This window comes from Pelophylax lessonae (genome assembly GCF_965119305.1).
Source record: "Pelophylax lessonae genome assembly, chromosome: 5".
Taxonomy (NCBI): Eukaryota; Metazoa; Chordata; class Amphibia; order Anura; family Ranidae; genus Pelophylax; species Pelophylax lessonae.
This window is the reverse complement of record NC_138772.1, coordinates 111,449,502-111,477,160: the sequence shown is the minus strand read 5'-3', so window position 1 is coordinate 111,477,160 and position 27,659 is coordinate 111,449,502. Positions and strand designations below refer to the sequence as shown.

The following is a 27,659-nucleotide window of genomic DNA, read 5'->3' as shown; positions in this document are numbered from 1 at the left end:
AGCTGCTCCCTGCTGTCTAGCAATTGCGGACCCCAAGAAAATGGCAGCCTAATGCATTCCTATGGGAAAACCACAAAAACATGGCCACCCATGCATTTCAATGGAGGAGTCTGCAAAGTGAGGCTGAACGATTCTACAGCAAAATGTAGGTCATGCGGTCTTCAGGACCCCCCCCCCAAGAGTTCCAAAAGATAAGTGGCATCAGGGGTCCCCGGCAGGGACACCTACTATTATTACCCCCCCCCCCCCCAGCGGATCCGCTATAGCGGCCTCGGCATGTCCACCCCGGAGGACCACATCATCGTTGACTGAGGTAGGTACCTCTATGACTGGTGGGAGGGAGGCCTTGGGGGAGCCTGGTACCTACCCAGAGGCCAGGGATAATGAGGGGTACCTGAGGGTCCAAATTTCCCAGGGAGGGGCCCACATCCACTCCGAGACCGTCAGAGTTTTGGGGGGACACTTACTACCATACCAACGATATTGGGTGGGCACCACTCCAGACAGACTGCCTCTCCGCTCGGGGTAGGGGTGCTGACGGCCAATGGGTACGCTGGGACTCAGGCCGAACCAGGTCGTGTGCGTCCCAGCGGGGTGTTTCACTTGCGGGCCAGCCCCCGTCCATTAGGGCTCTGTCGTGGCGAAGCCTAGCGCTTGCTGGCCAGGCTGGGAGACCTTACGGATCTAGGATATCCAGTCCGAAACCCAGGCCAGCTGTTGATTGCAGTTCTCTCAGGAACAGAACTAGCTAAATGAATTAAATTTTTAACAAAGGTTCCCTTTAAAATAACAAAGCAAGCTAAGACTGAAGTCCCAGCCGGGAACTAGGTCCTACTCCTAAACTAGGCAGAAACAAACTAAATCCTATAGCAGAGTGAGTGGGTGTATGCCTGCAGGGACTGCCCTATAGGCGTAGTAAAGATTTTTCCTGCCTAGTGTCCTATTCCTGTAGGGTGCAGCATAACCCAATGGGAAAGAAGAATATGGAGCTGCGCCTGTCAATGAACGATAGAGAAAAAATAAAATTCAGCCCCATCTACAGAATGCAACTATATTTTTTATTATGGGTTACTGATGCAAAAATTAAGCAGGAATTGCAAATCAACCAATCGTTTTTTTTTTTGTTTTTTACAAATTAAGGTCAAAACATGGCTCATTTATAAAGAGCTAGACATTAGCTTGCTTTGACTATCCAAAGGAATGTAATGTAATTGCTTGCTATGTGCTGCTAACACATGCACAAGTCTTCAAAAAGGACAAAGCCTCTACAGAGGTGCTAATGCAAAAACTTTACCAAATACATTTTAATTTTCTATACACTGGCATGACAGTTATCTTAAAGGATCAATGCACCCTACTAAAGAAACTAAAAAGTGAATTTTTGTACCCCTGGAAATATATAGTTGCCTATAGGTGTTTTTAATTTAGATCTGCCTCTTCCTCCACGACCAGAGAGTCCAGAACCTCTTGGTCTCCTCCTCGGAAATCCGGAGCCTCGACCCTTAAAATAACAGGTAAAAAAAGAATAAACAAATTCTTGCAAATACAAGACTAAATCAACATATATATTACAGGGGATGGGGGAGACAAGGGGCAATAGGGGGGAAAAGTATTATTGGGGGAATTGAAAGAATGAGAAGAAAGGAAAAAGTGTCAGCTATGATCACAGAAAACATATCGTCACTCATTATTTTAGTGCAGTATGGAAAACTACAACCAACCCCTCTAGGTCTTAATTTTCCTCTTGTTTTAATTATTATTTTTCTGTTATACTCTGAAACTTACATGTTGTGTAGCAGAGACCCAGTCCTGTATGATGTTACCATTCATAACTATGTCAAAACTTTTCTAGAAATAACCACCACAGACCTGAAACTCTTACATGCAGTTGCACACGGTTATTTAGAATTTACAAGTTAGAAAAAAAAAAAAAAAAATCAAAATCCACCAAGAATCCATTTTTCCCCCTAAAATAAAAATGTATTTTTTGGACTCGTTTGTAGAAACAAAAAAACATTAAAATCATCTCAGTGCTTACAGTCATATGCAAAAAAACGTGGTACCAATGATAAAAGATTTATTGTGATTCTCAACTGTCTACATATTTGCACATGCCACATATCTTTTTTCATCAGTCTGCCAAATGTACCCAAGAGTAAATATGCATTCAAATAATAATTTGTTCCCTTTTTTTTTTTTGTTAACATTCATACTTACCTAGGTGGATGCTGCATCTGTCTCCCGCCTCTAACACTGAGAACCGAGCGATCGAACACCGCCAATTCCTTGGTTCTCACAGCTCTCTTCTCTGCCCTGCCCCCCCAACTCACTGAAGCGCTGGGCTGTGGAGGGGGCGAGAGAGGCTAGTTCAGGCTCTCAGCAGCTCGCTAAGAGGCTGAGCCAGGTGCTGGTCCAGGCAGGTGGGCGAACCCCGACTCCATTGTTGCCATCTTCCCTGAGCTTGGATTGGCTCTGGGACATCAGCCGACAGCGGGCTTCAGGTCTGCTGTCTGCTAAAAACGGGCCACAGGAATGCAGAACGACCTGCACTCCTGTGTTCCACAGGAAAAGTACAGCCAAAAGAGCTTTAACCAAATTATACACAGCACCAATGAATTAGAAGATTGAAGAAAATATAGAAAAAGGATAACTTTATTATTCAATAGAAATAAAATGATAAAAGTACAGGAAAATGCAGAAAATTTTGCTTTAGCATACTTAAAAGCCTTTAGTCGGTTTTAACTTTTTGTGTGTGCCATAGCAGGGTTTTTTTTGGTTCATTCAGCGTTTTTCTGCGCTTTTACCATTAATATTCTAAAACTCGGAACTGAATGGGTGTCAACTAGCACCACATCCCATAAACACAATAAATAAAAATAAAACAAACTACATGTCCAGACATTCAAGATGCATACCCTCAATTGTAATACCAGAGACTGGTTTGTACAGTATTGTTTAAAGGCTTTTCTTGTCTTATTATATATACAATACAAAATTGTTAAAACATTTGACATATGAAACGCCCATAAATTGTTCTGTTACATGTTATGTTACATTGCTGTACAAATCATGTCTCACTCAAACTTCATTCATATGGCAAAGTAATTTTATGTGTAGATCACAATGAGAATTCTTAAGAATCTTTTCAGAAACTAAATTATGCCCCAGCCAGTAGCAAATATTTCAAGCTACACAAATTACCATACACTATCTGTGTTTTGGTTAGACCATATAAAAAATAAAAGGTTCAATGGTCCACACTTCATTGATACAGTTAGCCCCCTTTCACATTAGGTCGCTCCGACTTCGGTGCGACTTGCACGGACTTCATAACATGAATGTCTATGCAAGTCGCCTCCAGGTCGCCCCGAAGTAGTACAGGACCCTTTTTCTAAGTCGGAGCGACTTGTGTCGCTCCTATTAGAACGGCTCCTGTACTACACTATGGGAGCAACGGTGCACGACTTGTCAGGCTGACCAAGTCGCCTGACAAGTCGTACCAGTGTGAATGGACCCTTACTGTTTTTCTTTTATAAGAAAAAATACACAATTTAAAAATAGAAAAAAAAAAAAAAGACTAATTTGTATCAGGAAATTATGGGAAATCATCACTCAGCTTGTGTGTCTTTTTGGTAATAACCAAAACTTCTATAATACCAACTGTCTACATCAGATAAGATGTGTAAGGCTACTTGTACAAGGGCGGTTTGGCCCCTGTCAAATTCCATTGCCTGTCAACTTCTAGGAAATGTGCAGAGGCTGTAAGCTGTACCAAGTAGTATTCCCTTTTAGGGCCATATGCGTTCAGGGACATATGTCCCTAATACAGAAGTCCTGCATTCAAAGTATACATCCCTGAATGCATACAGCCCTAAACCTATTGCTTGGCACTGCTCCCAGCCGCTGCGTATTTTAGCCTGCGACAGATTTTGATAGGCTGCGGGAGGCAGGGCTGGATGCTGCACCTGTGCCTCCCGAGAGCCTAAAAAAAGGGATTTCACATTGCTGGGCCAAATCACCCGTGTGCATAAAAGACTAAAACTGTAGTATTAAAACATGGTCCTAGACTCATACTGTCTAGGCACTGAGTGTGTGAAGTATGGCTGTTGGCATGGACAGGAAGAGCTAAATTATCTTTCAGTACAGCATTGCTGCCTCTTGGCTGATAAGGATGGGCTCAGGCGAGTTCGGATCCTAGTCCCAACCCACCAGAGAAATCCCACCAGGAAGCCCTCACTGCACACCGCCATACACAGGCAGCGTGTGTATGTGGAGCTGTGGGCCAGAAAATGCCTCACTGCCTATGACTTTCGGTGTGCAGTGAGGGCTTCCTGATGGGATTGTTCAGGTGGGTTGGGGCTAGGATCCAAACATTCCTGAGCCCATCGCTATTGGCTGAGCATATTTATCTAGACGTGAGATAACAATTGGAGTCTTACATCACCCAACAAAAAACTGTTCTTAGCAACTGGCCAGTGTCTGCCACCCTTCCCACTGGAAGCCAACCATAACTCTGCCCCAAACTACATCACCAACTTTAACCCAAAATATCACCCAAACTCTCGTCCTGATCCTCGTGCCCTCTAGCACCTTGTCATCCACTTCACCTGAGCCTCTTTTATCCTCTGGAACTCTCTATCTCAATTTGTCCAGCTATTACCTACTCAGTTAGCCTTTAGACAGGCACTGAAAGTGTTTATTCTAGCGAGCCTAACGACCAACACACCATCATAAAAGAACACCACAGTGTCCATTGGGATTTCTCTATATAATAACATCCACAAATAAGTTATATGTTTAATAGAGTTCACCTGCTGTGACAAAAGACAAAAATGATAACAGAAAAATGCCCATGCTTTATGGTTTGATAGAATTTATTCTGTAAAAATAAATGTTTTGCCTAGACTTTTATATCTGTTTAGAACTTTACCGATGGAGATTTCCAGCCATGATCTCAAGGCCTTTCAAAATAGGATACTCAACTTAATATGTGGAGATAAAAGACCCAGGGTCAACAGAAGAAATTTACACACTCCTAAATTAAGGGAAGGCCTGGAAGTATCAGATCTGTTAAAGTATTTTCATATGGTTCAACTGCCCCTTCGAACCATAGAGCACCCAAATGGATGGAACAAGAAGAATTTTCTGCACCCCTAAAAGAGTTGACTACTTGATGCGGTTGCCGAGCAAAACTAGATCTTATGCCCATCTTCGTCTTTATCACTGGGCCTTTGGGACAAACTGACCAGGGGGCATCATTTTAAATCTCCCCATAGCATCCTGGCCCCTAACAAAATCCAAGTTTACACTTCTGCGATATGTTGCACTCTGACCTCAAACCTAGACAAATTACCCTATATGGTGAAGTGGAAGGGGAACTTGGACAAGAACCTAGATTTAGCAGAATGGCACAACCTGGCACAAAAGGCCTCCAAATCCCTTATAAGTACCTACATGATGGAAGCCAACTATAAAGTGCTGTTATGATGGTATATGGTACCTATGAAATTAGCATCATATTTCCCCCTGCGCCTCCCCAAGAGCTTTAGGAGATGCAGGCAGGGTGGCACAGACTACCATATTTGGTAGACATGGCCGTGAGTCTTAAGATTTTGGATTCCAGTCTAGGATTTTTATACTCTCTGACCAAGACTCTTACATTTTTAGCTACCAGGATAGCAATAGTTAGGTCATGGAGGTCTCTGTCTATCCCATTTACAATGATACATTTGAAGTTATTATGGATAATGATACATGAGAAAATGTCAAGGACTTTACAAGATAGGATTCCCCTTTTTGAAAAAAACATGGGACCCTTGAATACATTACCTTTCAGGAGAACAATGCAGGACTGAGAGAGAAGAAGCATCTCATTGTTTTTTCCCCCATTCTTTCTTCTTTTTTTCTTCTCCCCTAATCTTTCCTAGTTTTTTTCCTCCCTATATCTACAGTATTTGCCCCTATGGGCTACAGTTTGCATTAGCACCGTAAAGGTCATCACAAGCTTTTTCACACCAGAGTCCTCTTCCTTTTTACCATTTACTTACTTTATCATTCCACCTTCGCTAAGGTACACGAGCAAAGGTTTTCAAATATGGTGATGACCCGGAGTATGTGTTGCAGGAACATGTTGGAAACCTTTTCTTCGTTTATTTAAAAAATAGGCTGCATAAGCATATACAAGTTTTGTATTTTGTATGACCATTTCATAAACTACTAAAAATTACTGGAAATGAAAAATGCCCATGAAATAATGCTGCAATTAATGGTTGAATTAAATAAAGCAACTCCAGGCAACCACTAACACTATCCAAGTACTGCAATTGTGCTTAAAGCAGATCGTCACTCCATCTGAGCACCATAAACCAAAAACACAATTGAATGAATTTTTATTATTCAAAGCAAACTCCCTATCCATCCATGTCCTCATGCTTTTTTTTTGTAGCCAAATCACTTTGAAAAACACCCCCTAGCTTTTTTGGCCTGGGCCATCTTGAGTTAGGGCAAATGATTTATCTACGTATCATTTACTTCTTTGAATCTATCTGCCCTTAACTCAGGCATGCTGGAAATTGTGCTTAGCTGAGAACCTTCTCCCCTCTCAAGACTCCTGGTATTTATGGCATCATTTCCCTAAGCAAAAATACAGATAGTAACTGAAGAAATGTACAAAAACCAAATTAAAACAAGTAAATATGATATACTTTCCTGTCTATTTACAAATGCTAGCAACATGAGGATTAAAAATAATCAATGTTGATTGGGAGAAGCTGAACTTTAAGTTCAAAAGCCCACTCAACTCACTTTTCAACAAGTTTTTTTATAAACCGATTAGCAGACCTTCTAGATAAGATTGCAGCCACTGATCACAATATTGTGTTAAGTGACCTCTCTTTCATGCTTCAATGTAGGTGGAGGTGGCAGCAGCCACACAGAAGGGACTATATTCAGCTATGAAGAAGGAACAGGCTCTGTTTTAAGGGCTCTGAGAAGCCAGGATCAGGCAACCATATGTATGGCGTTAGAGTATCTAGGTGCACAAGTCAGAACTTCTCCTAATAGGAAGGGTATAGACCCAAATGTTCATAATGCTGGCAATATGAATTCATGACATAATGGTAGCACTGTTGGTAAGCCACATTTCCTCAAGCACCCTGATAATATGCCATAATAAACACGGCAGAGGGATTAAACTCTGAATATACCTAAACCGAGTGGATTTTCTGACGTTAAAGAGTTAGGGCAGGTAAGAACCTGTCAGTTTTTCTTGATACAGTCTGTATACCTGTTGGGAAGATCCACTCTTCTTATTGCCCCAATGACAACGCAACAGGGAGAGAAAGTGATTTTCTCAGTGAGGACACAGGCAGCATTAAAACCTGCCAGTGGTCCCAACCTTTCCGCAATATACCCAAAACGAAAAAATGTTTAATCTTGAACTTTTTCATCTACCCAAAAAACAACAGTAAGATAAATGTGTAATTGCATGCCTGCAAACAAAATTGCTACTAAAAGACAAAGCAAATTGTTAGGGTAACTGTATACTAACGTGTTGGTGCTAAATAAAATAAAATGCAAAAGCATTACAGTTATAACAGCAAGTAAGAGAGGTCAGATACAGAAGATGAACTAAACAGAATTGTAGTGAAAGGGAAAGCGATTGTAATACTCACACATTTAGAATTCAAAAACAGAAAGTAAAACTAGCCACAGTAGAACAGAATCATAGGGTAATGCATAAATCACTTTGCAAACTGGATTACTTGAGGCAATGTGGTCAAAGCTAGAAAAACAAGCACCTAATAATCTAAAATGCACAAATCTAAATCTACAGGTAAAGAGGACATTGATTCCACAGGAAAGAGAGAGGGGGAAATGACACACAAGTAGAAATACAACTTATTTACCACTTTGATGCTCCATAATGGATTGCCGAGAAGCTGTCTGGATTTAAAAGTGTCCCAACCTTCTGTGCCATCAGCTGACCAGGAAGGTGGGCTCACTGTATTATGGGTACTCCAAGAGGCCTAAGACATGGCAGGTGAAAAAATACATGTATAAACTCAGCAACAGAAAAATAAAGCCAGCAACATAAAATGTTAGATAAGCCAAGCAAATGTAGACAACAAGGCTGCGGCATTTATGCTGAAATATATTACAACATGCACAGACATGAGACTTGTGGCTATAAGGACCATGTTAGAGGAGACTTCTTGGCATTAGCTGTTACAACCCATAGTATAACCTGCAGTATTTTCCGATTTTGTTCCTCCTCTTCTTACCCATTACAACTTGGGAAAAACTAAACATTTTCAGGGGAATTTTCAAACATCAACCTCCAAAAGGGTCATAATAAACCACTCATACCAACTTATCTCATACCAAGCTTTAAATCGTATTGCAGCTAAAAAGTACTCTGTCTTGATTTTTTTTTTTTTTTTTTAGAGAGACCTATCTAGTTTTCATTGCTATCCAGGGCTTCATTAGACCCCTTTTACACAGCCGGGCCGATCGGGTACACCTGTCAGTTTCTTTAGGCAGACCCGATCGGACCATTCATTGTCCTCTATGGAGCAGCGGGTGTCTATTGACACCCGTCAACTTTGGATTTGCTAAAAACAGACAGATGGGTATCCATTTTTCATTCGTCTAGCGGATCGGATGGCTGTTGGGTGTAGACATGGACAGGCGGTCAGTTTACACTCGACCGCCCACAGAGTACAGCAGGCTGTGTCTGTGTCCGCTCTGCATTAAGTGGAGCGGACATGGACAAGCCATACACCTGCTCAGTAGGAATCAGCGTACAGATTCCCTGCTGAGTCCGCCACATGTGAAATGGGCCTTAGACATTAACCATGATATTACCAGACAGGAAGGGAGGATGAATCTGCGACAGGGACATATTTACTTCGGTCTGTATTATTTTTGGAGATTTACCCAAAACTTCCAGTCTGGTAAATCAGCTGTCACCAAGACAAAAAAGTAAGGGAAATTTCTCTAACAGGACACCACATGGGAGTAAACACCTGACAAAGATTGTAACCATTCTCCACAACTTTTAACACTAAGAACATTTTGTTTTGACCTAAATTATACTTAAGGCTACCTACTGGCATTTACAATTAGGCTGCAAGATCATGCATAATTCTGTAGCCAGACAAGCAATCGTGGTACAAACATGCCCTTCAACCAAGTTTACATGCATGCCTGTGAGGAGCAGAGAGGATAGGGAAGGCTTAACAGACATCTTTGACAGTGGACTCACTGGTGGAAAACTACAGAATTCAGGTGGAAAAATCCAACCCTGTTGACAGATCTTGCCACAACAAAGCTTGGGCAGGGCATGATTACCGATTACTGTCATTCCTAAAGTGATTGTAAAACTTTTAATTTTTTAATTAAAATAACAAACATGTTATGCTTACCTGCTCTGTGCAGTGGTTTTGCACAGAGCAGCCCCGATTCTCCTTTTCTTAGGCCCCTCGCTGGCGCTCCTGCCCCCCCCCCACTGAGTGCCGCCCCATAACAAGCTACTAGCTGTGGGGGCACCCATGCGTGTTCGCTCCCAAGCCCTGCTCTGTGTGTCCAAAAGACACAGAGTGGAGCTTGGCCCTGGCGTTGATTGACAGCACTGGGAGCCATAGGCTCCCGCTGCTGTATCTGCGCCAATGAAGAGAAAGAGAGCCTCGGCTCTCGAGCACATCACTAGATTGAGGCTCGGCTCAGGCATGCAATTGGGGGGGGGGGGGGGGTGCTGCGGGCAAGCTGCATGCAGGAGTTTTTTTTTACCTTACTGTAAAGAATGCAGTAAGTTTAAAAAAAAAAAAAAAAAAACAGCTTTTGTCTCTACATTCAGCTTTTATAAATGTTCCTTCAGACCTTTCTGCTGTTCTCCTTGCAGACATATTACAACCATTTAGATCTAAGCGTACTTAGCACCATTGGACCCAAGTGGCTAAACTATAATAAGAAATACAATCTAATCTTGTGGCTCTAGCCCCAGTGATACAGGAAATCAGAAGAGGAGAAATTAGCAGGGAGGAGCCTTAGCAGTATAGTGTCAAAATTCAGATAACTGTGATACCATATGGTACCAGCTTTGCTCTTCTGCATCAAACCAATACCAGACAACTGCTAGTTTGCCAGGGAGGCAAAGCAAAGACACTGAGCCACCAAAATTTAACAGGAATAATAGGACAGAATGAATGGGGAAGAAATGGACATGGACTCAATGGTCCATGAAGCTTAATTGAGAGAAAAGGGGACACCTCACTCCCCAAGTAAAACTACTTGCCACACACCCCAGCATTTAATAAATGGGGGTGAGGTCACTGCGTTTTCTTCTGTAAAAGCTGGGAAGCCCAGACCTTGCAAAAAGCCAATCCAGCACAGTTTAGAAGTGTCTTCAGGAGATTCTCAAAGCTCCACTTTTCAAGGATCACAAGGGAAGACCCACTGACATCAGCCTCTCTAATGTGTGCATACCAGAAGCTGGAGTGAATGGTGATTTATTTTGCAGCTTTTTATTTATTTTTTCTTAATTTTACATTTTTTTTTTTTTTTAAACGTACAAGTGGGAGTCTGCAAAACAAGCAGACCTTGCATTTTGATGCAAGGTCTGTTCAGGAACAGAAATGCACAGAGAGTAACAGTTCTCTCCAGTGTTGGATCTCCCGTCCCCACAGATATTCATCTGAACGGAGAAGCATCAAAGAAAAAGAAAATCAAACGATGCTTTTCTTCTGAGCTTTTTCTGCCCAGACAGAGATCAGTGGGAAGACTAGATATGGCTTGCCTACAGAACTATTCTCTATGCTGTCCTCTGAGCACTGCATCTTTGAATCATCTTCCAGTTTTTGGCCAAAAACGTGTGCTGGAGAGATGGTTATAGACATTTTGCATATAACCTTGATTTAATTTACACTAATAAAAAAACAACAATGGAAACAGATGGCAAAGATTTGAAAAAACTGTTTTATAAAAAGGGACCTACTATAAGACATCTCTTTTAAATGGTTCTATGTCAGAGGCACGCAAGCAACCATGACACTCCAGCTGTGGTGAACCTGCAAACCCCATTAAGGCATTGCAAGCCTGAGACCGCTACAGGGCTATCAGAGACATGATGGTAGTTTCACCACAACTAGTGTGCGGAGGTTGCCTACCCCTTTCTATGGCCTGCCAAGTGAACATTTTAGGAAAATAAAAGCAAAAATAACTTTATACACTGCTAAGCAGACAATAACACACAGCAAAGGAAGCACAGTAAAAAGATGATGTGTGGAGGCTGGGAATGGCAAAGCTGTCCACAATACTTTCAGTGCTCATGCAGAGATGTAGCAAACACATAGGCCAAGACGAGCCAATCACAACTCAGGTTTTAAGGTCAATGGCAGTAGCAGGCTAAAGAGATATGGCCTGGGAATCAGAACAACTTGACCCTTCCTATATGGTATATATGATACAGGAATGTAAATAATGCATCTTAAACATACAGGAATTGTACCCTAAGCCCCCTTCTACATAGGCGTCAACCATTCAGTCATGTTTATTCAGAGAAAAAATGGATTCAGTTTACATTCGGTTTTACATCCATTTTCAGTTCAGTTTACATCCACCTGTCGGCATCCAGTCAACAACCATGACTCATCCCTGCTGTCAGGGAGGGATACCCTTGGTTCTGGAGGGGGACTTATTGGAAGCCCACTTACTGCTCCCTGCCCCCCCTTCCCCCATATGTGAAGGATTTTGGGGTACATAATACACAAACAAAAAAAACAGTCAATAGTCTAATATAAATAAATGCCCTCCCCCTCAATCATCAATCATGATGAAAGGCGGCAGCTGACACCCACAGAGAAAGAAGGGAAAAAATAAATAAATAAATCTGTTATCTGCCAACACCCAACGGCTCCGTTGCTCACCTTCCCTCGACTGACACTGCAATCTCGTGCTGTGGGAAGCAGGCAAAGAGCAGCCACGTGGCTTTTTTTTTTTTCTCTGAGGGTCGGTGGCAGTCATTCATCATGATTGACGAAGGACGTACATCAGGGGGCCTTTATTCATTTATTGATATTTTTTTAAATAAAGGACTTGTCAAAAACTGCCTTTGTGGTTTTACTTACTACTGACTGTCTGACAAGGTGCCTTACCCCTGACAAAGTACACCAACCCTTCCCCCAAATATTGAGGGCAGGTGGCCTGGTATGGATGAGGGGAGTAGGAGAACACTTGTTCACCCTTTTCTGCATGCTCAGATAAGGGTCTGTATGGATTCTAGGGGGATTGCACAATTTTTTTTTTTTAGCTGGACTCTTGATAACATTCGGGGGGAGGATACCTACCCCACTGACAGCAAGGATGAATAACAGTCGTTAGGAGGCTGATGGGTGCCGGATCCTTAGCAACCAATGCAAAAGTAGACATTGTCCATTTACCTCCATTCAGGTCCATTTAAACAGACAGGATAGAGACCTACTCTGTAAAAATGAAAAAAAAAAAAATATACCTGAACGGATGTGGATGTACGGTAAATGGATAATTATCCATTTACCCATATTTTACCTTTATTGGTTTATTACAGTTACTTATCTAGCGCCGCCAATATACACAGGGCTTCACATATATATATTGTACATATCAGTCCCTGCCCTCAAGGAGCTTACAATCTAAGGTCCCTAACACACATTCACATTTATACTAGGACCAATTTAGACAGGATCCAATTCACCTACCAGTATGTCTTTGGAGTGTGGGAGGAAACCCACGCAGGCACAGGGAGAACATGCAAACTCCAGGCAGGTAGTGCTGTGGTTGGAATTCGAACCAGCGACCCTAGAGCTGCTAGGCGGAAGTGCCAACTACCTAGCCACTGTGCTGCCTTAGAAATGCATTCCTTTACATTTTGCAGTCATCAATGGAGGAATGAAAAACAGATAGTCGGAATGCCCGTGTGAAAAGGGGTTTTAGGCTCCGTTCACAAATGAGGAATTTAAATCGCGGCCAAACCGAGGGACGCTTGTGCGATGCTATTACTTCTTAATAGCACCCCAATCACGCCGGGACTTTGCCGCAATAAATCATGCTGAAATTGTGGCAAATCAGAACGAATGACGTTGTCACTCAAAAGAAGCTCCTGCTCCTTTTTGAGCGACAATCCTCGCTTGCCGGACGACAATCGCATCAAAATAGCATCACACAAGCGTCCCGCAGTTTGTGGCGACTTGGGTTTGCAGGTATAACCGTGGCGATTCCGCCCACGATCTGGATCGCTCAAGTGTGTACAAAGTCTTAATGTTAAGAAAAGCTTTTATATAAACAGTATAGCTTCCTATAAGTGATACGCATGAAACGCAAGCGAAAAACGTGTTTTAGCAGGCTGCGACATTGCGGCGGAAAGATTGGACACCTGACATTTTTGACACTTTTGGCGGGACCCATGACATTACTACAGTAATCTGTGCTAAACATATGCACTGTTACTGTACTAATGACACTGGCAGGGAAGGGGTTAACACCAGAGGCGATCAAAGGGTTAAATGTGTCCCTAGGGAGTGCTTTCTAACTGTGTGGGGTATGTATTTATTGAATGAACACAGGGACCTGTGTTCCCACATAGGAGGAACACAGGAGCCCTGTGTTCATTGCTCACAGAATAGCGGTCTGCTGTGTGTACAGCGGCAGACCGCCGTTCTGTCTCCACGGTAAGATATCGCGGGCGCCGGATGCACAGATCAGCTTCCCCTGTGGAGAATAGGCGCGCATGCGCCCCCACTCTCGGTCCCGCAAAGTGACGTACAGTTACGTAGTTTTGCAGGACAGACACGACCTGCCAAAGCATATGTACTACTGGCGGTCGGCAAGTGGTTAAACAAACAATTCTCATCCATACAGTCCAATCACAAACTGCAAATACAGCAGATTTAAAATGGCTAAGGAATAAAAAAGTGGTAGGATTATCCTCTGCAAACAGGTACTAGGATCAGGTGCAGGGGGAATGTCAGCTGGAATTTTACTATCAAGTTGTTGCCTATGTGAGCAATAGCTGGAACCTGGCGTTTTTTCTGCTGCTGCCTGTAACCCCATTGGGGAGATATCCGATTACTTTTTCCTGTGACTAAAACAGGAAAAAAGAAGAAAGCTTCTAATGGCGGCATAAGGCAGCAACAAATAATCTAGCGGAGGTGTCAACCTTTTCCCATTACACTATTAACGTGTTTTTATTGCTGCCTGTAACCAATGAACAAATTACCCTTCAATTCATATCTCAGTGAACCCCTTACCAGGACAGGAAATGATAGGAATCACCACTATGGGGAGAAGAACAAAAACAAACATTGTTTCCCGACTCTATTTAAGACATTTTGCTTGGTGTTTCACTTATAAACATGACATTCAAACGGTTGCTATAACCCCAACCTTCTAAAAATCGAATACTTCCAAAAACCGGAAAACAAGATAGGTCCACCAACTGAACAAAGAAAATAAACAGCAGCCCAGATACAAACCACAACTTTCAATTTTGTTATTGCAGACTATTCTGCTTTTCTGACCAATAAACCCTACAGCCTCAAGAAAGTTTTGTGGTCAAACAAGGCTGAATCAAACATGAACATTAGATGAGGAATACTCCTTGAAGAAAGATGGTCGCTATTTTAAAGCCTTAAAACCCTACAAGCCATTAAACCCATAACAGAACAAACATAATGGAATAAAAGATTATTCAAAATTCTATAAGGTGTACGGATCTCATCATAAAATTGCCACATGTGACTTCACAGGTTGCTGGAAAAAAAAAATTATAGATTTTGGTTGAGTTTAACAATAAAAGGGAATGATAATTCTGCTGTCTCAGTTTCCGGAGATTACACAATTCCCTGTATTGTTTCTGTCAGTATTTCTGTGTATGTATTTCTGCATGCACATTCAACTAATTATTCAATGGCTTTACACAACATTGCTAAGGACTTAGCTGCCTTGAATACGTCTTGGATACATGGGCTAAAAGTATGACTAATGCAGGGCATACAGGAGTCAAATTGTGAAAAATTTGTCAATAGAAAATGTGTGCGTTTCCGATGATGCCACCGTTTATTTTGAAATTAAACCAAGCAAGCATTCAATTTCACCTCATGTTGCTACGGAAAAGAAAATTTGTTGCCGGGAATCCTATTTTGTTCCAGGTCACAGCTCATGAGTTTTTGATTTTCGATTGGATTTCTCCAACGATTGCCCCATCATTGTGAAGAAATTTGTTCATTTTTCAAATAATTTTCAACGTGCTGATCACTCAAATTCGATGACTGCATGAAAATTGGCTGTAGCTGCAGCCCCACTAATGGTTGAAAAATCAAACTATTATTCAAAGGTGTGATTTTCGAATGAAAAATCATTTGGAATTCAACACGTGTATGGCCAGGATAAAGGCAAAACTCTTTCGTTTCAGATAGAGTGGGGAGGGATTAGAACCCCCTTCAGTTTTTATTGTGGTCTGTGCCCCCATTAGGGCGCCCTATTTGTCCTTTTTGTCATTAGAAGTGAAAGTAAAAGAAACTCCCACATTTTGGGCTATCCCCAGAAGAGGGGAAATCTTTCTATGGGGACACTAGCTCTGCTGACCTGGGGGGACCCCAAGGAATTTCCCTAATTTGAATGGGTTTCCTCTCACTTCCTGTTTGGCTATGGGACCGGTGTTCTGTTGAATACTGCAGATCGTTGAATAATGCCTGTTCTGCCAATCAGCTAGCAAGAGGTCAACACTGCGCAAGCGCAGATCGTTTGACAATCAGTAAAGCGCGGAAGCAGAAACTGTTGGTCAGATTCTGCCTCGCTCTCTCTGTGCATTATCTAACGAACTGCAGTAATCGACAGAACACGCTTTGCTGATCATCTGATAATGGCTCCAAAGATCTGCGCATGCACAGTATCAGCTGGAGTGACGCCACTACTGCGCATGCACAGATCGTCGGAGGCATTATGCGACGATCTGCAGTAGTCGACAGAACATCGAATTGAAGGGAACTCTCCACAAAGGGACTGAGGGCGAAAAAAAGTCTGACAGGGGTTATAACCCTCCCTTGCTCTATTCAAAATGGAAAAAGAAATGGTCTGTCTGTAGTTTTACTTAAAATAGAAATAAAAGGTAAAACTTTTTTTTTTTTTTCATTTTGGATAGCATAGGGTGACAAACCCTGTAATTTTTTTTTTTTTTTTTGCCATCTATGCCTCATTGGAGAGATTTCCCTTCCTTTTCCACACCCATTAAAGAAAGAGAAAAAAATAATTTAACCATACTTCACGCTCCATAGTATTGAACGCAGAGTTAAATCAGTTTTAAACTCAAATGCTGAGGTCAGCTTCCGAAAAACACAAATGCATACTTTGCAGGTAATGTCAAAGTGGGAATAAATAGTATAGCTGTTGGTGGAACTTGAGGAAAGTTTCAGATAAAAAACAAAAAACATTATATATAATACACACACACAGTATTTCACAAAAGTGAGTACACCCCTCACGCTTTTGTAAATACATTATATCTTTTTCATGTGACAACACTGAAGAAATGACACTTTGCTACAATGTAAAGTAGTGAGCCTTCAGCTTGTGTAAATTTTCTGTCCCCTCAAAATAACCCAACACACAGCCATTAATGTCTAAACCGCTTGCTACAAAAGTGAGTACACCCCTAAGTGAAAAATGTCCAAATTGGGCTAAAGTGTCAATATTTTGTGTGGCCACCATTATTTCCCAGCACTACCTTACCCCTTCTGGGCAAAGAGTTAACCAGAGCGTCACAGTTGCCACTGGAATCCTCTTCCTTTCCTCCAAGACGACATCTCGGAGCTGGTGGATGTTTGAGACCTTGCGCTCCTCCACCTTCCATTTGAGGATGCCCCAGAGATGCTCAATAGGGTTTAGGTCTGGAGACATGCTTGGCCAGTCCATCACTTTTACCCTCAGCTTCTTTAGCAAGGTAGTGGTGTGTTTGGGGTCGTTATGTTGAAATACTGCCCTGCGGGCCAGACTCCGAAGGGAGGGGATCATGCTCTGCTTCAGTATGTCACAGTACATGTTGGCATTCATGGTTCCCGCAATAAACTGTAGCTCCCAAGTGCCAGAAGCACTCATGCAGCCCCAGACCATGACACTCCCACCATCATGCTTGACTGTAGGTAAGACACACTTGTCTTTGTACTGCTCACCTACTTGGCACCACACTCGCTTGACACCATCTGAACCAAATAAGTTAATTTTGGTCTCATCAGACCACAGGACATGGTTCCAGTAATCCATGTCCTTAATCTGCTTGACTTTAGCAAACTGTTTGCAGGCTCTCTTGTGCATCATCTTTAGAAGAGGCTTCCTTCTGGGGTGACAGCCATGCAGACCAATTTGATGCAGTGTGCAGTGTATGGTCTGAGCACTGACAGGCTGCCCCCCACCCCTTAAACCTCTGCAGCAATGCTGGCAGCACTCCTAGGTCTATTTTTCAAAGACAACTTCTAGATAGGACGCTGAGCACATGCACTAAATTTCTTTGGTCGACAATGGCAAGGCCTGTTCTGAGTGGAATATGTCCTGTTAAACAGCTGTATGGTCTTGGCCACTGTGCTGCAGCTCAGTTTCAGGGTTTTGGCAATCTTATTATAGCCTAGGCCATCTTTATTTAGAGCAACAGTTCTTTTTTTCAGATCCTCAGAGAGTTCTTTGCTATGAGGTGCCATTTTGAACTTCCAGTGACCAGTATGAGAGAGAGAGAGCAACACCACCAAATTGAACACACCTGCTCCCCATTCACACCTGAGACCTTGTAACACTAACGAATCACATGACACCGGGGAGGGAAAATGACTAATTGGGCCCAATTTGGACATTTTTACTTAGGGGTGTACTTACTTTTGTTGTCAATGGTTTAGCCATTAATGGCTGTGTGTTGAGTTATTTAGAGGGGGGACAGCAAATTTACACTGCTATACAAGCTGTACACTCACTACTTTACATTGTAGCAAAGTGTACTTTCTTCAGTGTTGTCACATGAAAAGATATACTAAAGTATTTACAAAAGTGTGAGGGGTGTACTCTTTTTTTTGTGAGAGAGAGTGTGTGTGTATTAAGATATATATTTTTTTTTCCAAAAAGGAGCAGCTAGATGAGGAGAGCCGCCCACAGCTGCTGCTGACAAGGAAGCCATCGGACCATGCAGAATGACAGACCCCCTAGAAGCTAGGAGAAAACTGCAGCTGGAGGAAGAGAAAGGAGGAGGTGGGGAAGGCACCTGGCTTAGCTGGAGAAAGGAGGAAGTGGGGAAGGCACCTGTCTTAGCTGGAGAAAGGAGGACATGGGGAAGGCACCTGTCTTAGCTGGAGAAAGAGAAAGGAGAAAGAGAAAGGAGGAAGTGGGGAAGGCACCCGGCAAAGCTGGCAGAGGGAAAGGAGGAGGCAAAGGGCAGATGTGACAGCAGGAGGGAGGGACAGCTGAAAACGTCATCGGTTGTTAAGCATGAAACGGCCCCCGCTCCTTAACAACCGATAATTGACGGCATTCTTGTGTTATTTTCCCCTGTTGACAGCTGAAAAAAATTAACATGAAGGTATTGGTTTAAAGTATCGGAGCATTTGCACAAGTACCGGTATTCGTGCAAATGCTTAGCATTGGCACCAGTATCGGTGAAACCCTAATACAAATGTTATAAATAGAGTTGCAGTTCAGTGAGTAAAATAAGAATTTGATCCCCTACCAACAAACAATTCTGGCTCCCACAGACTGGATATAGTACGTGCTCATGTGGTACACAGGTCAGTCCTGTCAATTGCTTCCGACAACTCATTATGTGTATAAAAGACACCTGCCCACAGAATCTCTTTCTTCCATTCAAACCCACCATCATGGGCAAGACCAAAGAGCTATCAAAGGATGTCAGGAACAAGATTGGAGACAGGCACAAGGTTGGAATGGGCTACAATAGAGTTTCTCAACTTCGGTCCTCAGGCACACTAACAGGCCAGATTTTAAGTATTACCTTGGGGAGAAGCAGACTAGAGTACTGCAATCACTGAGCAGCAAATGATATCACCTGTGATGTATTTCAGTTTTCTTGCAAACCTGGCCTGTTAGTGTGCCCTGAGGACCGGAGTTGAGAAACACTGGGCTACAAGACCATCAGCAAGAAGCTTGTTGAGGAGACAACTGTTGGAGCGATTATTCACAAATGGAAGAAATACAAAATAACCATCAATTGGTCTGGAGCTACATGCAAGCTTTCGCCTCATGGGGTTAGGATGATTATGAGAAAAGTGAGGGATCAGCCAATAACTACATGGGAGAAGCATGTAAATGGTCACCAAACAAACCACTGGTAACACAATACGCCACCATTGACTGAAATCCTGCAGCACCCACAAGCTCCCCCTCCTCAAGAAGGTACATGTACAGGCCCGTCTGAAGTTTGCCAATGAGCATCTAAATGATTCAGAAAAGGATTGAGAGAAAGTGCTGTGGTCAGATGAGATCAAAATTGAGCTCTTAAGCATTAACTTGACTCGCCGTGTTTGGAGGAAGAAAAATGCAGACTATGACCATAACAACACCAACCCTACAGTCAAGCACGTAGGTGGAAACATTATGCTTTGAGGCAGTTTCTCTGCTAAAAGGTACAGGTCCACTTTGCGGCATTGAGGGGCCAATGGACGGGGGCCATGTATTGTAAAATCTTGGATGAGAACCTTTTTCATACTGCCAAAACAAGAAAGGAGTGGCTCAAGAAGAAGCACAATAATATCATGGTGTGGCCTAGCCAGTCTCCAAAACTTAATTCTATGGATAATTTATGGAGGGAGCTGAAACTGAGTTGCCAAGTGACAGCCAAAAAACCTTAAGAATTTGGGAAAGATCTGTAAAGAAGAGTAGACCAAAATCCCTCCTGAGAGGTATGCAAACCTGGTAACCAACTACAAGAAATGTCTTACCTCTGTGCTTGCCAACAAGGGTTTCTCCACCAAGTACTAAGTCATGCTTTGCTTAGGGCTCAAATACTTATTTTACTCACTGAACTTCAACTCAATTCATAACATTTCCATCACGCTTTCTTTCTGGATTTTTGGTTGATATTCTGTCTCTATCATTTTAAATACATCTATGATAAAAATCTGCAGGGGAGCAAATAATTATTTTCCCCACTGCTCCTTAACTAGCTATTCTTCAAACGGAATTCGCATCAGTTGATCAATTTATGTCCGATGCAAATTCAAATTGTTCTGAAAATGTGAAATTTGTTAGAAAACAACGAAACTAAACAAATTTTTCCATTCTGCACGTCTGAGGACTTCGTAAAGCACAAACAAAACAATCACATTGGTCAAAGCCAAAGTTGTAACAAAGTCACACGCATCCAAAGTCATATCAAAGTCGCAATTGTTAATCGCATCAGTGTGAATGGCTTCTCTATGTCCACTGACATACATTTTTGGTGTCCGCTGACATGCATGCACACATTATGGTGTAAATAGGACACATTGGAAATTGTTTTTCAGGTGTCCTTCTGTTGATCTGTGTTTTAAAGCTGTGCTAAAATGCAGATCAATGCACTGGTGTGAAATTGCCCTAATAGTTGATCTGGCAATTTTAATTATATTTTGCTTTTGTCAATGCCAAATTTGTCTGAAATTGTATATCACAACAAGTTCTAAGAATTTATGTTATTTGAATTTCATCTAAATTAATAGCCGACTTCAACTTCTAATCCAAAAGGCCAGATAGGAAACCGGACAATATTTAAGAAAAGGAGCTGTTAAAGTCCCTACATAAATTAAATTCTGGCTTAATCTCCTCTCCTTTCAATGTAAGAGCAACTAATACACAGACTGGGCCCTGACACATTGAAAAAAATTGTATTTGTCCCCATATCAATCCTCTACTATATAATTATGAATAACCGCACACATCAGAGCAGTTTCTTTGCTGGTTCTGTATGAATTGCTGAACAAGACAGACAACACCCAGAATAATTTTTTCCCACTTCTTCCACGTGTACCTGGTGGTATCAAGATTCTGCTATAATTTATTTTATGAACTGGACTGGAGCTATGTTATAGGGCAAGTTTAGATTTAAACAGGACTTCACAGGTTTCTGTTCAGTTTCTATTGTCCTGCCTTTGACATGTGCTTTAACAGATTCCTAATAACCTCAGCGTGGACAGTTCTGAAATGGTATACGACCAGCTTTGCACTTCTTTGAGCAAAAAAACATTGAGATGCATTTGCACTGCAGGCAAAACCGGTCACATGCAGTATTTCGCATTTAAATAAAAAAGGTAGTGTTGGACAACACCATCAATCTACAAAAGTCCTGTGCACAAAACTAAGTATCAACCTCCAAGAGCTCATGTGCCACTTTTTAACAATGTAATAAGAAAACTGCCTACGAGAGTCTGTATACGAAAAATATTTAGCACCTGTAAACTATACACTTCTGGAGGAAACAAGGCGGTGAGAAGATTTTAACCAAACACCTAAAAACTGGCCTGAAAGGGGATGAAATTTTATCCTTGTTTATTACGTCTTGCTCTAAAGAGCCACACCACTTATATCAATGGTTGGTGACAGACTGGAGGGTGAGTACATCAGACTGGGGGCTGGCTGACTTTCATGCACCTCTTACAATCCTTCAACCTCATTTTGTTTCTCGTTATAGGGATAAAGACGCCGGGCAACACCAGCTTGGGTCTCATCTAAAGTCCCACCTAGTCCAATATGTTTAAAGCAACCAGGGATGGAGACGCCTTGCTTACAGCTTGGTGCCTCATCTAAAGTCCCACCGTGCGATTTTCGTGCGTTTTTGGTGGATGCAGTTTTGATTTGACCCTAGTGTTTTCCGTATACAGGGATGGAGACCAATAGCATGACCTGCTTGTCTCATATAAAGTCCCAAAGGAAATTAGGGATTTCAAAGGCAGTGTGCTTTACAGGCCATGCCCCATACATAAAATCCCTTCCTATCCATATACTGCATCCACCAAGGGGATGGAGGTGTAATGCTTTTCAGCTGGTCTTTTCCAGTTTGCACCATGGTTATATTATAACCTAATTATTTGAGCTTTTGAGACCACAGCCAGTCGTGCATGGGGATGGGTTGGGGGAGGTTGGGCTGTCTCCCTCTCACCTGTTCCCCATCCACCCATTAGCGGCCATGTGCCTCCAGTGTGAGGACACTAAATTAAGAGTGTAGGACTGCAGATTTAAACAGGGTGCCGTGAAGTGGCTCTGCAGCTTTCACATGCGTTTGCAAATGTGTGTCAACTAAACCCCTGTTCTTTGTACCAAGAGACAGGTTTTATTTGGTTGGTGACAGACTGGAGGGTGAGTACATCAGACTGGGGGCTGGCTGACTTTCATGCACCTCTTACAATCCTTCAACCTCATTTTGTTTACACCACTTATATCATGATTTAGATGGAGTGGTGAGGGAGTTAGAACTAGAGTTTATTTTCCTATTTAGGTTTCCACTGGGGAAATTAATCATCTCAAATTGTCCTGGTGACCATTCTACATTTTGGATTATTGCCAGAGGAGGACAATAAAGGGAACACCTTCAAGTGGGGATACTTGGTTTGGTGACAACCAAGGATTGCCTTGAAAAGACTGCCTCCAACTTTCTACAGTTTGTCCAGAACAGAAAGTGAGGATTATTCTTCCCAATAAGACAGAGACCGCAAAAAAAAAAAATTGTATAGAACTGCGAATAAGCAAATAAAAATTTAAGCTTTGTCATATTGCTGCCATATAGATTTATCTTTCCAATGTGATATATGAAAGTTAAGATGGTGAGACTGCTCTCTCCACAGCCAGACATCAGCTTCGAGCCTACTGGTTGGCAATATATATGTTGAGCATCCAAACCTTCACTACTGCATACATCTAAAAGGATGTGTGTTCAAGATTAACTGCTTGAGGCCGACGTAACATTTTTGCGGCCCCAATACACCCCTCACATTTTTGTAAAAATTTTATTTTACTTTTTCATGTGACAACACTGAAGAAATTACACTTTTCTACAAAGTAAAGTAGTGAGTGCACAGCTTGTACAATAGTGTAAATTTGCTGTCCCCTCAAAATAACTCAATACACAGCCATTAATGTTTAAACCACTGCCAACAAAAGGGAGTACCCCCCAAGGGAAAAATTCCAAATTGGGCCCAATTAGCCATTTTCCCTTCCCAGTGTCATGTGACTCGTTAGTGTTACAAGGTCTCAGGGGTGAATGGGGAGAAGCTGCGGTAAACTTGGTGTTATCGCTCTAACTCTCTCATACTGGTCACTGGAAGTTCAACATGGCACCTCATGGCAAAGAACTCTCTGAAGATCTGAAAAAAATAATTGTTGCTGTATATAAAGATGGCCTAGGCTATAAGAAGATTGCCAAGACCCTGAGACTGAGCTGCAGCACGGTGGCCAAGACCATACAGCGGTTTAACAGGACTGGCTCCACTCAGAACAGGCCTTGCCATGGTCGACCAAAAAAGTTGAGTGCACATGCTCAGCGTCATATTCAGAGGTTTTCTTTGGGAAATAGACGTATGAGTGCTGCTAGCATTGCTACAGAGGTTTAAGGGGTAGGGGTTAGCCTGTCAGTGCTCAGACCATATGCCGCACACTGCATCAACCTGGTCTGCATGACTGTAGTCCCAGAAGGAAGCCTCTTCTAAAGCTGATGTACAAGAAAGCCTGCAAACAGTTTGCTGAAGACAAGCAGACTAAGGACATGGATTACTGGAACCATGTCCTGTGGTCTAATGAGACCAAGATAAAAACTTATTGGGTTCAGATGGTGTCAAGCGTGTGTGTGTGGCGGCAACCAGGTGAGCAGTACAAAGACATGTGTGTCTTGCCTACAGTCAGGCATAGTGGTGGGAGTGTCATGGTCTGGGGCTGCATGAGTGCTGCCGGCACTGGGGAGCTACAGTTCATTGAGGGAACCATGAATGCCGACATGTACTGTGACATACTGAAGCAGAACATGATCCCCTCCCTTCGGGGACTGGGCCGCAGGGCAGTATTCCAACATAACGACCCCAAACATACCTCCATGACAACCACTGCCTTGCTAAAGAAGCTGAGGGTAAAGGTGATGGACTGGTCAAGCATGTCTCCAGACCTAAACCCTATTGAGCATCTGAGGGGCATTCTCACATGGAAGGTGGAGGAGTGCAAGGTCTCTAACATCCATCAGCTCCGTGATGTCATCATGGAGGAGTGGAAGAGGACTCCAGTGGCAACCTGTGAAGTTCTGGTGAACACCATGCCCAAGAGGGTTAAGGCAGTGCTGGAAAGTAATGGTGGCCACACAAAATATTGACATTTTGGGCCCAATTTGGACATTTTAACTTAGGAGCATACTCACTTTTGTTGTCAGCGGTTTAATGGCTGTGTGTTGAGGTATTTTGAGCGGACAGCAAATTTACACTGTAATTTTTCTTCAGTGTTGAAACGTGAAAAGATATAAAAAAAATGTGAGGGGTGTACTTACTTTTGTGAGATACTGTGTGCGTATATCCCTTTGTGCTGGGAGTGTGCTGCATAGCATGTTCCCAGCACAGAGACTGGGGTCTCACTGGGAGCCCCAGGCCCCGTACTGTCGATCGGGGTCACTTGATCACTGTGGTAGAATCTCACTGGCTACCACAGTGATCAGTCACTGTAAAGTCCACCCTTTCGTTTCTCTCTCTGTGAATGGAGAAGAAAGATGGTGAGTAAAAAATAAAAAAAATTAAATAAAAAAAAAAGAAAGAAAATAAATCTAGATTAAAGTTTAATATAGGTCAGTGACAGGGTTCGTATTAGGGTCAAAAAGTCAAAGTCAGTATATTTTGGCCAGGATTTTATTTATTTTTTTAAATTAGTATCAGTGTGTTTTAGGTAGGACAAAGGAAAATAAAAGCAAAATACGCACTATTGTTTCTGGGCTATACTGTGGGTACAAACAACATACACATATGTGGTATTGCTGCGATCATCAGGAGTGGGAAAAAAATTTTGGGTTGTTCTTTGGTGATGGTTATTTTAGTATTAAGAAAAATACAGCTAAAATTAATGTTTTTTTTTTTTTTTTTACTATTTTGGGCCAGTTTTCCTTTGAGAATAAAAAGAAAATCACGAGATATCCAAAAGCATTTACTACCAAATAAAAGCCTAATTTGTCATGAAAAAAAAAAAAAAAAAAGATTTTTGTTTTACCGTAAAATCCTTTTCTCTGATGTTCATTGACATACACAGTTCCATATCTTCTTGACCCTTGGGTTTATTGCTGCCCCCTACAGGAGTAGGACACTAGGCGGAAAAAAGTTTGACTACGCCAATAGTGCAGTCCCAGGGGGTATACTCCCACTTTCTGCTATAGGTATTCAGTTTTGTAACAAGCAGTGTCAGAAGAACATATAACCCAACTCAGTAGAGGGGTGGGTGCTGTGTCCGTCAAACATCAGAGAAAAGGATTTTACGGTAAGACAAAAATCCAGTTCTCTTTTGTTCATCGACGGACACCGCTCCATATCTTCTTGAACCTTGGGACATCCCAAAGCAGTGCCACTATGAGGGGTGGGAAGAGCACAGCAATAAACGTACTTCCCAAACGATAAACGTAGCCAACCAGGTAAAACAGGAGCTCAACCAGAAAATAACTGGAGCTCACCTGACAAAAAAATACACCCTCAATGAGGACTAATCCTCTGCAACAGCGGCCTGCAAAAGCTTGGGGCCAAAGGCAGCATCCGCAGATGCCAACACATCCACCATATACAATTTTGTAAAAGCGTGCACGGACGACCAGGCAAACCTGCACCACTGACGCCTGATGACGGAAGGCCCAAGAGGCACTAAGTGCCCTCGTAGAATGCGCCTTTACAGGGAAGGGAGGATCCTGACCCTTAATAGAATAGGCCTGCAGCAAAGTCTGCCTGATCCATCTAGAAATGGTCGCAGCAGACGCGGCCAGCCCCTTACGGGGTCCATCTGTAAAGACAAACAGGGAATCCCATTTTCGGAACTACTCAATCGCCGCCAAGTACACCCTAATTGCCCGAACCATGTCCAAAGAATGTGCGGTGGTCTGCCTGGAGTGGTGCCCACCCAGTTCCAAGGTGTGGTCCAAGTAGTGTCCACCCCTCTCCCTTGGTGGTTTTTGGACGTGGGCCTCTCCCTGGGATGGTCGGACTCCCGGGTTCCCCTCCAACCCCTTTAAACTGTCACTGTGGATCTTTTGGTCCCCAACCTGCCCTGGGTGGTCAGCTTCCCTAGGCTCGCTTCCTGGCGGCTGGGCGCCCTGAAAACTTTAGGCCATGGCCTACTAGGCCACGCGGCTACTTTGGGCGTCGCCGTTGGGGTGCAGCCTCAGTGGGTTTAGCTGAAGCCCCCAACTCTCTCCCTGGGCATCTGCTTGGCTATAAATCCGGGTAAATGTGGCTTGGCCTCCACTGAAATTTAGGCCATGGCCTGTGACCTGCTGGGCCATATAGTCAGCCTGGACCAGGTGGAGCCGTGGGGTCAGTTGTGTTGTCCTAAAAGCTCTATGGCGGTGCCTAAGCATTTCTATAGGCGTATCTCTTGAGGAGTCTCTATTGGGCAGTTCCACCTGTGGTAGATTCTCAGGCCTCCGGGCTGAATAGATCCACCCTATTTCCATTGGAGGAGTCTCCGGTTTTAAAAAGATCCTTCTGACAGGAGAGCCGAGACTTTGGTCCGCCACAAGTTTTCTGTGGCCGGATTCGTCCTTAGGGCGGTGTTCACTATAGCATTGGTGTCCCAAACTTAAACGGAGTGGGAAAAGCTTTTGCGCCAGGATCTGCAGGCATGCTGCGACTCAGGTCTTGACCAAGGCTACGCGTCCTCACAAGGCGTTTACTCGCCGGCTCTCCTGACTAGGCAGGAAAAAACTGAAGACCTTTAACAGGACGTATACCCCCTGGGACTGCCCTATAGGCGTAGTTAATTTTCTTTCCGCCTAGTGTCCTACTCCCGTAGGGGACAGCATAATCCCAAGGGTCAAGAAGATATGGAGCTGTGTCCGTCAATGAATGAAAGAGAAAAGAAGGTATTATCTACCTGGATGCACAAAGTAGATGTGATATGTACGGTTTTATTAACACATGTCAAAGTTGCAGAATTGTGCTTAGGCATTAACATTTGTTTTACTCTTAGGCGTGAAGGGGTTGTGATTTTTTTTTTTTTTTAAAGCAACAAACGTCACATTTACCTGCTCTGTGCAATCATTTTGCACACAGCAGCCCCAATCCTCCAATTCTTAGGTACCCTGCCAGCGCTTCTGGTCTCCCCCCCTCCCCTTCTAAGTGCCCCCATAGCAAAGCTGCTTGCTATGGGGACACTCATGCCCCTGCTTCACAAATGTGATCGACCTCAGCTGGAGCCAGTGGCTCCTGCTGCTGCCTCCATGGCCAGTGAGGAGAGAGGGAGCGTAGAGAGAGCTACTGCACTTAGGCACAATTCTGGATTAAGATCGGGTTCAGGAAAGTATTTAGGGGGGACTGCAGGGCAGTGAAACACAGAAGGTTTTTCACCTTAATGCAAAGAATGGAATAAGGTAAAAAAAAACCTATCTTTAGAACCATTTTAAGTATTAGGTTGCTGGTCAACACTTAAAGTTTACAACCATT

At 42.9% G+C, this 27,659-nt stretch overlaps 1 protein-coding gene across 9 annotated transcripts in view; it reads right to left on the bottom strand.

The window, feature by feature from the left end:
* Positions 1–27,659, bottom strand: part of KMT2C (lysine methyltransferase 2C) — a 448,529-nt gene that overhangs the window by 190,490 nt on the left and 230,380 nt on the right. For 8 of the 9 annotated variants that reach the window (XM_082258361.1, XM_082258363.1, XM_082258369.1 and 5 more), the window contains exons 14-15: positions 7,908–8,027; positions 1,388–1,501 (exon numbers count right to left, since the gene is read on the bottom strand). In XM_082258361.1, coding sequence (XP_082114487.1) covers positions 1,388–1,501; positions 7,908–8,027 — 234 coding nt within the window. The remainder of the gene's footprint in view (positions 1–1,387; positions 1,502–7,907; positions 8,028–27,659) is intronic. The other variant, XM_082258367.1, reaches the window with a different exon arrangement.